Source organism: Penaeus japonicus, unplaced genomic scaffold (assembly GCF_977035675.1).
Source record: "Penaeus japonicus unplaced genomic scaffold, GWHDUDI00000001_assembly GWHDUDI00000019, whole genome shotgun sequence".
In the NCBI taxonomy this organism is placed as follows: Eukaryota; Metazoa; Arthropoda; class Malacostraca; order Decapoda; family Penaeidae; genus Penaeus; species Penaeus japonicus.
This window is the reverse complement of record NW_028234421.1, coordinates 13,380,086-13,392,585: the sequence shown is the minus strand read 5'-3', so window position 1 is coordinate 13,392,585 and position 12,500 is coordinate 13,380,086. Positions and strand designations below refer to the sequence as shown.

Sequence of the window (12,500 nt, the reverse complement as noted above, 5' to 3'; positions counted from 1 at the left end):
AAAAAAATAAAAGAAACATGACTTTTGAAGCCGTCGCTATGGTACCGTGCGCACATTTGCATAGGTTCGCACGCCTGTATTCTCTACCGTCCGGATACAAAAAAAAAAAAAAATGCAAAGTCATCCTGACTATGAACACCTCCCAATTCTCACCTTCCGCCCTACTATTGACCTCCCCCCCCTCTCCTACGCCTCCACCCTACCCCTTCCACCGATCCACCCCCAATTACGGAATATGCCCTCGGGGGAGTTTGGAACCCTTGTGGGAAACCCCGCCAGGAGAGAGAACAGGAGGAGAGCTGGAGGGATGCAAGTTTAAAGGGACTGAAGAAAATAAGAGAATCATGAAATAAGATGCCTATAAAGAAGTCGAAACCTTAACAGCTTGCAAGAAAGGTTGATAGATTTTGATTGCTGGACGGACAGATTTAGAGAAAGAAGATTGATAGATAAATAGACAAAATAGATTGATAGGCAAACGAAGTGACAACCAGAGGAACAGAAGAGAAAGAGAGAGAGGGAGAGAGAGAGGAGAAAGAGAGAGATAGAAAAATAGATAGACAGGCAGATAACGAGAGAGAGAGAAATAGATATAATAGACATATAGATAGAGAACGAGATTCACCATCTGAACAAAAGAAAAGTACAGGAAGAAACAGAAACACTTACCTCTCGTCTTAGAACTCGTCAACAATCCTCATGACAATGCATGACGTTAGACATGGGGGGGGGGAGAGAAATGCTGAGTCACGCCTTTGAATAAGTGCAGCGAAAAAAATATTTTTGATTTCCGTATTATACTCTCCATAATAACTTCCAGAAATGGAACAAACAACCTAACGGCCACATTTGCTTATATGTGTATATAGTTCTAACCGGGTTGCCTTAAGAAATAAAAGTGCGTTTGGTGTTTTCTTTATATCATATTTATACCATATTGTATTATATTTATATACTATATTTATTATATTTACCACGCTTTCCCCCCTCTCTCTCTACACAAACGCACGTAAACACACGTACACACACACACACACACACACACACACACACACACACACACACACACACACACACACACACACACACACACACGCACACACACCTAATTTACAGCCAAAACAGCAGAGGAGCAAAAAATAACCTGTATTAAAAGAGCACGAGACAACGAGAGACAGAGAGACTTAAGACAAAAGGGAAGTTCAGAGAAACACCTGGATTTCATTGTTTATCACTTTGCGAAATCGGATGCGACCCGAAAGAGTACACATCAATATGTATCATACGCTAAATCGGCTAAACAGATTATGTAGATTATGTACTAAGGTGTGGTAACTGCACATGCAAAAGATTAGACACACTCCTTAAATGTTACTGTTTGCTTTGCAGTAAATAAATAAGTTTCGTACATAATCCGAAACATAATCCGAAACAGTGGTCTGAACAGGAATACAAATCGATTAGTGCACAGAGTATGAAACAAGCACGAATCATTAACAAAAGAAAAAAAAAACAAGTGAAAACAAGCAAAAGCAACGATAATGAAGCGAAGGAAGGATGTACTGGGAGAGTACGGGGGAGGGGGAGGGGAGAGGGGGGAAAAGACCGAGTCCTTGAGATCTTGAAAATTAACTGGATTTCCTTTGCCTTCCTTCGGTATTTTGAGAGTATATGTCCACATATTATTTATGAGATGTCCACAGATATTGTCGTACAATGTCTACAAATATCTTTAAATCATTATTGTCCACATAAAACTTATAGAGAACCAGATTACTTATAAGATGCCTATAGAATAAAAACTAGAATGGAGCCAAATAAATTAACAACTTAATTTCCGGTCCCATGAAATCTCCCATCTGACTCTTATCAAGATATAAATTTGAGGGGAAAAAAAAATGAAAACAATCTGTGCGGCATTGAAATCACAATGAATCGACCAATACAAAGTAATAGGTAAGATAATCCATTGTGTTTGTTTTTGCTCTGTTGGTGTTCATTGGTAGTGCAATGAATTTATAAAAAAAATTTATAGTTTTTTTATGTAATGTGTGTATACTGGTTACATTTCGAGTATTAATGGTATAGACCCCATATCAATAGATAACAATAAAAAAAGAAAAGAAAATTAAACTGATATACTTACTTAGGCCTATCTAAAGTGAATTTTCAAATTGACATCTCATCTGAAATATATTATAACAGCTCAGCAAATCGATATATTTTGATGTTCCCCGAAAATCAGAGACTTTGATATCATTATTTTTTTCTTTGAGCAAAAACATGTGTGATAATCTTATTGCTGTTGCCATTTGTCTGGTATATGAGTCATTACTTGAGACTAAGATAACTTAAGTCATACATGTATATTCTTTTTATGTGTATGAGTATTTATTATACAAGTGATTAAGCATATCGCCACAATAATCAGCCAAATTACCCATGTAACTACTTTCCTCAATGATATAAAACAATCTCAGTTATTAAAAAGAAAAAAAAGTTAGGAAAATGCAAATGTAAAGGGATTGAATTAATGTAGGTCTATGTAATGAGATGGTAAGGTGTTAATCAACGAACGACAAATATCAATGAACATATCAATAGACAAAACAGAAACCGAATTATCAACCCCTAAAATAAGACCTTCCCTGCCCTCTTAAGAAAAAAAAAAAAAAAAAAAAAAATCCTATTCTTAATCTAACCTAATCCATCCCATCTCTATCTATCTTTTCGCATCCCCAAATGTCCCCCCCACGTACCCCCCACCCCAACCCACCCCCAAGCCTGACAACCCTTCCACCCCCTTCTCCCCCGACAGCCATGTTCGTGCTCTTCCCCTTCCTGACGATCCACGCGAGGTCGCTGGGCATCTCGGAGAAGGAGCTGTCGGTCATGTACGCCTTCAGCCCCGTCATCGCGCTCATCGGCCCTCCAGTCACGGGCATTCTGGCGGACAGGATCGGCAACTTTAAGGCGAGGTCAAGGATTGCGAGAGAGTGAGGGGGAGGGGAAAGGGGAGGGAGAGGGAGGGGGGAGGGAGGGTGTGTGTGTGTGTGTGTGTGTTTAAAAGAGAGAGAGAGAAGGAGGGAGAGAGAGTGGGAAAGAAGAGAAAGAGAGAGAGAGAGAGAGAGAAGAGAGAGTGGAGTGAGAGAGAAGAGAGAGAGAGAGGGGAGAGAGGGGAGAGAGAGAGGGTGGAGAGAGAGAGAGAGGGAGAGAAAGAGAGAGAGAGAGGGAAGAGAAAGAGAGAGAGAGAGGAGAGAGAGAGAGAGAGAGAGAGAGACGGAGAGAGAAGAGAGAGAGAGAATGGAAGAGAGAAGAGAGAGAGAGAGAGAGAGAGGTGTGAGGAGGAGAGAGAGAGAGAAAGAGAGAAGAAGAGAGGGAGAGAAGAGAGAGAGGAGGAGGGAGAGAAAGAGAGAGAGAGGAGGAGAGAAAGAGAGAGAGAGAGAGAGAGAGAGAGAGAGAGAGAGGAGAGAGTCGGAGAGAAGAGAGAGAGAGAGAAGAAGGAGGGAAAGAGAGAGAGAGAGTGGGAAGAGAAGAGAGAGAGAGAGTGAGGAAAGAGAGAGAGAGAGAGGAGAAGAGAAGAGAAGAGAGAGAGAGTGTGTGAGAGAGAGAGAGAGAGAAAGGAGAGAGAGAGAGAAGAAGAGAAGAAAGTAAGAAAGAGAGAGAGAGAAGAGAGTGGGAGAGAAGAGAGAGAGAGAGGTGTGAGAGAAGAGAGAGAGGAGAGTGGGAGAGAAAGAGAGAGAGGAGAGAGAGAGAGAGAGGGGGGGGGAGAGAGAGAAGAGAAGGGGAGAGAAAGAGAGAGAGAGGGAAGAGGGAGAGAGAGAAGAGAGAGGGAGAAAAGGAGCGAGAGAGAGAGGAAGAGAGAGTGTGTGAAGAGAAGAAGAGAGAAAGAGAGAGAAAGGAGAGAAGAGAGAGTGGGAAAGAGGAGAGAGATATAGTGGGAGAGAGAGAGAGAGAGAGAAGTGGGAAAGTAAAGAGAAGATGAAAAGGGAGGGGGAGAGAGAGAGAGAGGGGGGAAGAGGAGGGAGAGAACGTGAGAGAGAGAGGGAAGGGGAGAGGGAAGAGAAAGAAAGAGAGTGAAGAGAAAGGGGAGAAAGAGATAGAGAAATGGAGAGAGAAAGAGAGAGAGAGGAGAGAAGGGAGAGAGAGAGAGGGGAGAGGAAGAGAGAGAGAGAGAGAGTGAGAGGGAGGAGAGAAAGAGAGAAGAGGAGGGAGATGAGAGGGTAAAGGAGAGAAAGACGCAATAATAATCTTTATTTTCAATTTACATTGGTAGAGAGAGAGCTAGAGGGTGTAATGATAATTAAAAAAAATGAATAATAATCTTTATTTCAAGTTACATTTGGTTATTCAGTTCAATTGTATTATCACTAGTTTTAGATAGTGTAGATTGAGAGAGAGAGAGAGAGAGGAGAACGAGAGGAGTGACTTTGTTTTGAGAGGTTTATTGAGAGAAGAGATTTCGTAAATCTCAAATGGTGAGGTACTCGGATAATACCACACCAAATTCTTTGTCTCCTCTTTGGGATCTCATTTAGTTTACTATAACATTTCTGATTTGTCAACATGTTGAACTTCTATACAGTGATTTTGGAGAGTTTAGAGAGAGAGAGCGAGAAGTAGAGTACATCTCAAAGAGTATGAGGTATATAGGTAATCCTCACCCCATCTTAGTCCTCTTTGGGCTCACATATATTTTACAAAACCTCTTACAGCTATGTATCATGTAGAGAAGAGAGCGAAGAGAGAGGAGAGAGCGGTAGTGAGTGCAGGAGAGAGAGAGAGAGAGAGAGAGAGAGAGAGAAAGAGAGAGAGAAGAGAGATGAGAGAGAGAGAAGAGAGAGAGAGAGAGAGAGAGAGAGATAGAGGGAGAAGACGAGAGAGAGAGAAGTTGAATGAGGAGAGAGACGAGAGTTAGAGGAGAGAGAGAAGGGTAGAGAGAAGAGAGAGAGAGGAAAGAGGAGAGGAAGAGGAGAGAGAGAATGAATCAAGAGCAGTAGGGAGAGAAAGAGAGAGAGTGAGAGAGAGCGAGAGAGAGCAATGGAGAGAGCAGAGAGTAGGGAGGGGAAGAGAGAGAGAAGAGAGAGAAAGAGAGAACTGAGAGACGAGAAGAGAGAGAGAGGAGAGAGAGAAGAAGAGAGAGAGAGAGAGAGAAGAGTATGGAGGGGAGAGAGAGAGGAGAGAGGAGAGAAGAGAGAGAAAAGAGAGTATAGGAGGAGAGGAAGAAATTAGGAGAGAGAGAGCGGGCGAGGCGGGAGTAAAAGTAAAGAGAAGAAGGAGAAAGGGGGAGAAAGATGAGAGAGAGAGATGAGAGAGAGAGAGAATGAGAGACGCGAGAGAGGAGAGAGTAGAGATAGGATAGAAGAGAGAGAGGGAAATGAGAGACCGAGAGAGAAAGATGAGAGAGAGAGAGAGAGCGGGTATCCGCATGGAAACATAAATAACAGAATAATTGAAAACCTTTAAAGTACGGCTTTCCAAACTGGCTCAATGCCGGTTACCTCTGTGGCGTGTGATATTGCTGACGTTTGCATGGCGCTTGATGTTCTGGAAGGCCCGAGAAGGTCCTTGATTTTGGTTCTGGAGACGTCACGTTGGAGGTGACTAGCTATTATTAAGCCTTTTCTCCATTTCCCTATTTCTCTCTCTTTTACTAATTTATCTCTGTTTCCATCTTTTTCTTCCTATAGTCTCTCTCTCTCTCTCTCCTCTCTCCATGCTTCTCTGCACTCCTCTGTCAAGGCTCCTCTCTCTCTCTCTCTCTTTCTCTTATTCTTTTTATATCCAATAGCAATCTAAATTCTCTCCTTCGCCAGGTGTTTCTGAGTGGCATGACGGCGGTGGGCGGCATGACAGCGCGTTGATTTTGAAATTGGTGGTAAGTAAAAAACCTGCTCTACTGGCCATTTCCAGCAGCTCGCCAAGAAGGTCCCTTGGCACCCATGTCTGCTGAGGATGGTTCATTGCCTTTTCACTCGCCTGCGGTGTCGATGACCTCAGGAGCCTCGGCCTCCAAAGCCCAGCTGAAGTGTGACTTCGTAAAGGGGCTTGCGGAGTTCGTGTTACGTCTAATATAATCACTAACTGCATCTCAGTGTCGAGCTCATCAGGTACTGGCGATGACATGCGCGTTGTTGTGGACGGGTAGTTCCATCCACTTCAGGTTCACTCAGTGCGTGAACACTAGTTTTAAAGTTTTCGACTCGGATACAAGAGTCCGAAGCTGATGGTTTACACACATCAGAAAACGCATGAGTTGCTCAATTTGGGTTCATTAGCGTTTTTACTGAACCCTCACCATCCTACTAAAAAAAAGTAATATGTTATGTATAGTATAACTGGGGGGGGGGTACTGATAACTTCCGTTTACGACTTGCCCATGTAGTAAGGTAACAAATGCTTCCTGACAACTGAGTTGCAATCTAGTTTCCTTTTTTGCAATTCTGTTGTGAAGGTGACATGCACAAATTAATTGGCACTTTATCCAGTTCTCACAGCGGCCGGCTGCCATCTCGCTCTCGCCTCGGGAAACTGCGAGGGCAATGGAGGCGGGACAGTGACCTTGCGCAGTGACGTCAACGCCACTCTCAATTAACAGTAAGCAAGGATGTGTTCGTGTCCTCGGAAACCTTTGGTAGAGGTGACGAGGATCTTTTCCTTCATGAAAAGTCTGCTTCGGAACCATCGTGGCTCTGTCTTGTTTATTTCCTTGTCGAGTTAGCTATTTCTTACTTTTCGGAGATTGAGGGTATTTATGTTCATTGAGCAATGAGTCTGTTTGTTCTTTCCTGAGTCTAAAACACACGGCGTTTTCGTACATTCCTACGAACATCTGCCCTATGTCTCTCGCAGCTCCGACCATGAGGTGCGGACGCAAATCGGCGAACCACCAGCCTCGAAAAGACTACAACGTGAGCTCCGTCCTCAGGATAGGCTCTTCCTCCTTTCTGGCTGGCGGCTGCGGTCGGCGTTCTCTATCCGCGCGCGAGGGCAGTCTAGCAGCAAACAACTAACATGCGATGTGTTGATAACGCGCACCATGGACACTCTGGCGGGCTACTTGTGCTGGTGGTTCGCTGCCTTCAACATTCCTTCCACCTTCGGCTAGGCGGGAGGTACTTTGTGGTCGCGGGATTTTTCTGCTTACTATAATGTCATTATTAGTATTTGTGTGTGATGTGTTTGTGTGTTGTATTATATACTAATATATAGTAGTATATATATATAGTATATATATATATAATATCTATAGTGGTGTATAGTGTACCATATATATCATATATAGTATGTAGCAATATTCATAATATACATATTATGTAAAATATAAGTACATTAATTATATAATAATGCATTAATATATAATAGATTATTATTATATATATATATATATATATGATATATATATATATACATACACATACATACATACATAGACTACATATACAATTATATGTATATTACGTATACACACACACACATACACACACACACATCACACACACACACAACACATCACACACACACACATACACACACACATGGACACACCATCAACACAACACCCACACACCACACACACACACACACTTTGCTAAATAAATAAGTTTCGTACATAATCCGAAACATAATCCGAAACAGTGGTCTGAACAGGAATACAAATCGATTAGTGCACAGAGTATGAAACAAGCACGAATCATTAACAAAAGAAAAAAAAAAAACAAGTGAAAACAAGCAAAAGCAACGATAATGAAGCGAAGGAAGGATGTACTGGGTGAGTACGGGGGAAGGGGAGGGGGGAGAGGGGGAAAAGACCGAGTCCTTGAGATCTTGAAAATTAACTGGATTTCCTTTGCCTTCCTTTGGTATTTTGAGAGTATATGTCCACATATTATTTATGAGATGTCCACAGATATTGTCGTACAATGTCTACAAATATCTTTAAATCATTATTGTCCACATAAAACTTATAGAGAACCAGATTACTTATAAAATGCCTGTAGAATAAAAACTAGAATGGAGCCAAATAAATTAACAACTTCATTTCCGGTCCCATGAGATCTCCCATCTGACTCTTATCAAGATATAAATTTGGGGGGAAACAAAAACAAAAACAAAAACAAAAACAAAAAATCATGTGCGGCATTGAAATCACAATGAATCGACCAATACAAAGTAATAGGTAAGATAATCCATTGTGTTTGTTTTTGCTCTGTTGGTGTTCATTGGTAGCGCAATGAATTTATAATTTTTTATAGTTTTTTTATGTAATGTGTGTATACTGGTTACATTTCGAGTATTAATGGTATAGACCCCATATCAATAGATAACAATAAAAAAAGAAAAAAAAGAAAAGAAAATTAAACTGATGTACTTACTTAGGCTTATCTAAAGTGAATTTTCAAATTGACATCTCATCTGAAATATATTATAACAGCTCAGCAAATCGATATATTTTGATGTTCCCCGAAAATCAGAGACTTTGATATCATTATTTTTTTCTTTGAGCAAAAACATGTGTGATAATCTTATTGCTGTTTCCATTTGTCTGGTATATGAGTCATTACTTGAGACTAAGATAACTTAAGTCATATATGTATATTCTTTTTATGTGTATGAGTATTTATTATACAAGTGATTAAGCATATCGCCACAATAATCAGCCAAATTACCCATGTAACTACTTTCCTCAATGATATAAAACAATCTCAGTTATTAAAAAGAAAAAAAAGTTAGGAAAATGCAAATGTAAAGGGATTGAATTAATGTAGGTCTATGTAATGAGATCATCATCATAGACGGAAGGTGTTAATCAACGAACGACAAATATCAATGAACATATCAATAGACAAAACAGAAACCGAATTATCAACCCCTAAATTAAGACCTTCCCTGCCCTCTTAAAAAAAAAAAAAAAAAAAAAAAAAAAAAAAAAAAAAAAAAAAACCTATTCTTAATTCAACTTAATCCATCCCATCTCTATATATATCTTTTCGCATCGTCAAATGTCCCCCCCCCACGTACCCCCTACCCCACCCCACCCCCAAGCCTGACAACCCTTCCACCCCCTTCTCCCCCGACAGCCATGTTCGTGCTCTTCCCCTTCCTGACGATCCACGCGAGGTCGCTGGGCATCTCGGAGAAGGAGCTGTCGGTCATGTACGCCTTCAGCCCTGTCATCGCGCTCATCGGCCCTCCAGTCACGGGCATTCTGGCGGACAGGATCGGCAACTTTAAGGCGAGGTCAAGGATTGCGAGAGAGTGAGGGGGAGGGGAAAGGGGAGGGAGAGGGAGGGGGCAGGGGAGGGTGTGTGTGTGTGTGTTTAAAAGAGAGAGAGAGAAGGAGGGAGAGAGAGTGGGAGAGAAGAGAGAGAGAGGGTGGGAGAGAGAGAGAGAGTGGGAGAGAAGAGAGAGAGAGAGAGTGGGAGAGAAGAGAGAGAGAGGGTGGGAGAGAGAGTGAGAGTGGGAGAGATGAGAGAGAGAGGGAGAATCGGAGAGAAGAGAGAGAGAGAGTCGGAGAGAAGAGAGAGAGAAAGTGGGAAAGAAGAGAGAGAGAGAATGGGAAAAAAGAGAGAGAGAGAGAGTGTGTGTGTGTGTGTTTGAGAGAGAGAGAGAAAGAGAGAGAAGGAGGGAGAGAGAGTGGGAAAGAAGAGAGAGAGAGTGAGAGTGGGAGAGAAGAGAGAGAGGGAGAGAAGAGAGAGAGAGAGAGTGGGAGAGAAGAGAGAGAGAGAGATAGTGGGAGAGAAGAGAGAGAGAGAGTCGGAGAGAAGAGAGATAGAGAGTGGGAAAGAAGAGAGAGAGAGAGTGGGAAAGAAGAGAGAGAGTGTGTGTGTGTTTGAGATAGAGAGAGAGAAAGGGAGAGAAGGAGGGAGAGAGAGTGGGAGAGAAGAGAGAGTGGGAAAGAAGAGAGAGAGAGAGTGGGAGAGAAGAGAGAGAGAGAGAGTGGGAGAGAAGAGAGAGAGAGAGATAGTGGGAGAGAGGGAGTCGGAGAGAAGAGAGAGAGAGTGGGAAAGAAGAGAGAGAGAGAGTGGGAGAGAAGAGAGAGAGAAAGAGAGTGGGAGAGAGAGAAGGTGGGAGAGAGAGAGAGAAAGAGAGTGGGAGAGAGAAAGAGAGAGAGAGAGAGAGGGGGAGAGAGAGAGAGAGAAAGAGAGAGGGAGAAAAAGGGAGGGGGAGAGAGAGAGAGAGAGAGTGTGTGAGTGGGAGAGAAGAGAGAGAGAAAGAGTGGGAGAGAAGAGAGAGAGAAAGAGAGTGAGAGTGGGAGAGAAGAGAGAGAGATATAGTGGGAGAGAAGAAAGAGAGAGAGAGAGTGGGAAAGAAAAGAGAGAGAAAGAGGGAGAGTGGGAGAGAGAGAGAGAGAGAGGGGGGGGGAGAGAGGGGGAGAGAGAGAGAGGGGGGGGGAGAGAGGTGGGGGGAGAGGAAAAGAGACAGAGAGAGAGGGGGGGGGAGGGAAAGAGAGAGAAAGAGAGAGAGAGAGAGAGAGAGAGGAAGGAAGAGAAAGAGAGAGAGTGGGAGAGAAGAGAGAGAAAGCGAGGGAGAGAGAGAGAGAGAGAGAACGAGAGAGAGAGCGAGAGAGAGAGAGAGCGAGAGAGAGCGAGAGAGAGAGAGAGAGGGAGAGAGAGAGAGAGAGAGAGAGAGCGAGAGAGAGAGAGGAAGAGGAGGAGAGCCGAGAGAGAGAGAGAGGTGAGAGAGGAGAGAGAGAGAGGGTGAGAGAGAGCGAGAGAGGAGAGAGAGAGAGAGAGCGAGAGAGAGAGAGAGAGAGAGAGAGAGAGAAGGAGAGAGAGAGAGAGAGAGAGGAGAGGGGGAGAGAGATGAGAGAGAGAGAGAGAGAGAGAAGAGAGAGAGAGAGAGAGAGAGAGAGAGAGAGAGGGAGAGAAAGAGAGAGAGTGGGAGAGAAGAGAGAGAGAGAGAGAGAGAGAGAGAGAGAGAGAGAGAGAGAGAGAGAGAGAGAGAGAGAGAAAGAGAGAAGAGAGAGAAGAGAGGAGAAGAGAGAGAGAGGGAGAGAGAGAGAGAGAGAGAGAGAGAGAGGAGAGAGAGAGAGGGGGAGAGAAAGAAAGGGGAGAAGAAAAGAGAGAGAGAGAGAGGAAGAGAAAGGGGGAGAGAGAGAGAGAGAGAGAGAGAGAGAGAGAATGAGAGACCGAGAGAGAAAGAGAGAGAGATAGATAGATAGATAGAGAGAGAGAGAATGAGAGACCGAGAGAGAAAGAGAGAGAGAGAGAGAGAGCGGGTATCCGCATGGAAACATAAATAACAGAATAATTGAAACCTTAAAAGTATGGCTTTCCCAACTGGCTCATGCGGTTACCTCTGCTGGCGTTGATATTGCTGACGTTGCAGGCGCTGTGTTCCTGGAAGGCCCCGAGAAGGTCTTGATTTTGGTTCTGGAGACGTCACTGGATGACTAGCTATTATTAAGCCTTTTCTCCATTCCCTATTTCTCTCTCTTTCTCTATTTATCTAACTATCTATCTATCTCTGTTTCCATCTTCCTCTCTCTGTCTCTCTCTCTCTCTCTTTATATATCCATCAATCTAAATTCTTCTCCTCGCAGGTGTTTCTGAGTGGCATGACGGCGGTGGGCGGCATGACAGCCCTGCTCTACCTGGCCATTCCAGCAGCTCGCCAGAAGGTCCCTCTGCCTGAGGTCGTGCCTTTTCACCTCGCCTGCGGTGTCGATGACCTCAGGAGCCTCGGCCTCCAAAGCCCAGCTGAGTGTGACTTCGTAAAGGGGCTTGCGGAGTTCAGTGTTACCTTCACTAACTGCACTCAGTGTGAGCTCTTCAGGTATGCGAATGCGCGTGTGTGGACGGTAGTTCCATCCACTTCCAGGTTCACCAGTGCGTGAACCACTAGTTTCGACTCGGATACAAGAGTCGAAGCTGATGGTTCACACACTGGAAACGCTGAGTGCTCAATTTGGTCATTAAGCGTCCTACTGACCAAAAACTATGTTATGTATAGTATATCTTATACTTCCTTTACGCTTGCCCATGTGAACAAAATCCATGACAACAGAGTTCACAGGTTTCCTTTTTGCATTCTGTTGTAAGTGACATGACAAATAATTGGCACTTTATCCCAGTTCCGCCGGCGGCCCTCCCTCTCGCCTCGGGAAACTGGAGGGCAAGGAGGCGACAGTGACCTTGCGCAGTGACGTCAACGCCACTCTCTTAACAGTGCAAGGATGGTCGTGTCCGGAAACCTTGGTAGAGGTGAGAGGATCTTTTCCTTCATGAAAAGTCTGCTTGGCTTCGTGGCTCTGTTTGTTTATTTCCTTTCGAGTTACTATTCTTACGTTTCGGAGATGAGATTTGTCATGAGCAATGAGTCTGTTTGTTCTTTCCTGACTAAACACACGGCGTTTCGTACTTCCTACACTCTGCCTGTCTCTCGCCCCGCCAGGTGGACGGCCTCGGCGACGCCAGCCTCGAAGCCTACAACGTGAGCTCGTCCTCGAAGGCCTCCCCTTGCGCGGGCGGCTGCGTCGGCGTCTCCCGTCGCGAGGG

General features: G+C 43.9%; 1 protein-coding gene across 2 annotated transcripts in view; it reads left to right on the top strand.

Annotated features, from left to right (window-relative positions):
• Window positions 1–12,500, top strand: part of LOC122254987 (major facilitator superfamily domain-containing protein 6) — a 21,297-nt gene that overhangs the window by 2,826 nt on the left and 5,971 nt on the right. Inside the window, exons 3-6 of one of the 2 annotated variants that reach the window (XM_043018899.2) lie at window positions 2,819–2,973; window positions 11,546–11,778; window positions 12,077–12,206; window positions 12,397–12,500. The exon at window positions 12,397–12,500 is cut by the window's right edge and continues 95 nt beyond it. In XM_043018899.2, the coding sequence (XP_042874833.2) occupies window positions 2,819–2,973; window positions 11,546–11,778; window positions 12,077–12,206; window positions 12,397–12,500 (622 nt within the window). Of the gene's footprint in view, window positions 1–2,818; window positions 2,974–9,108; window positions 9,241–11,545; window positions 11,779–12,076; window positions 12,207–12,396 lie in introns of those variants that run through there. The other variant, XM_043018900.2, reaches the window with a different exon arrangement.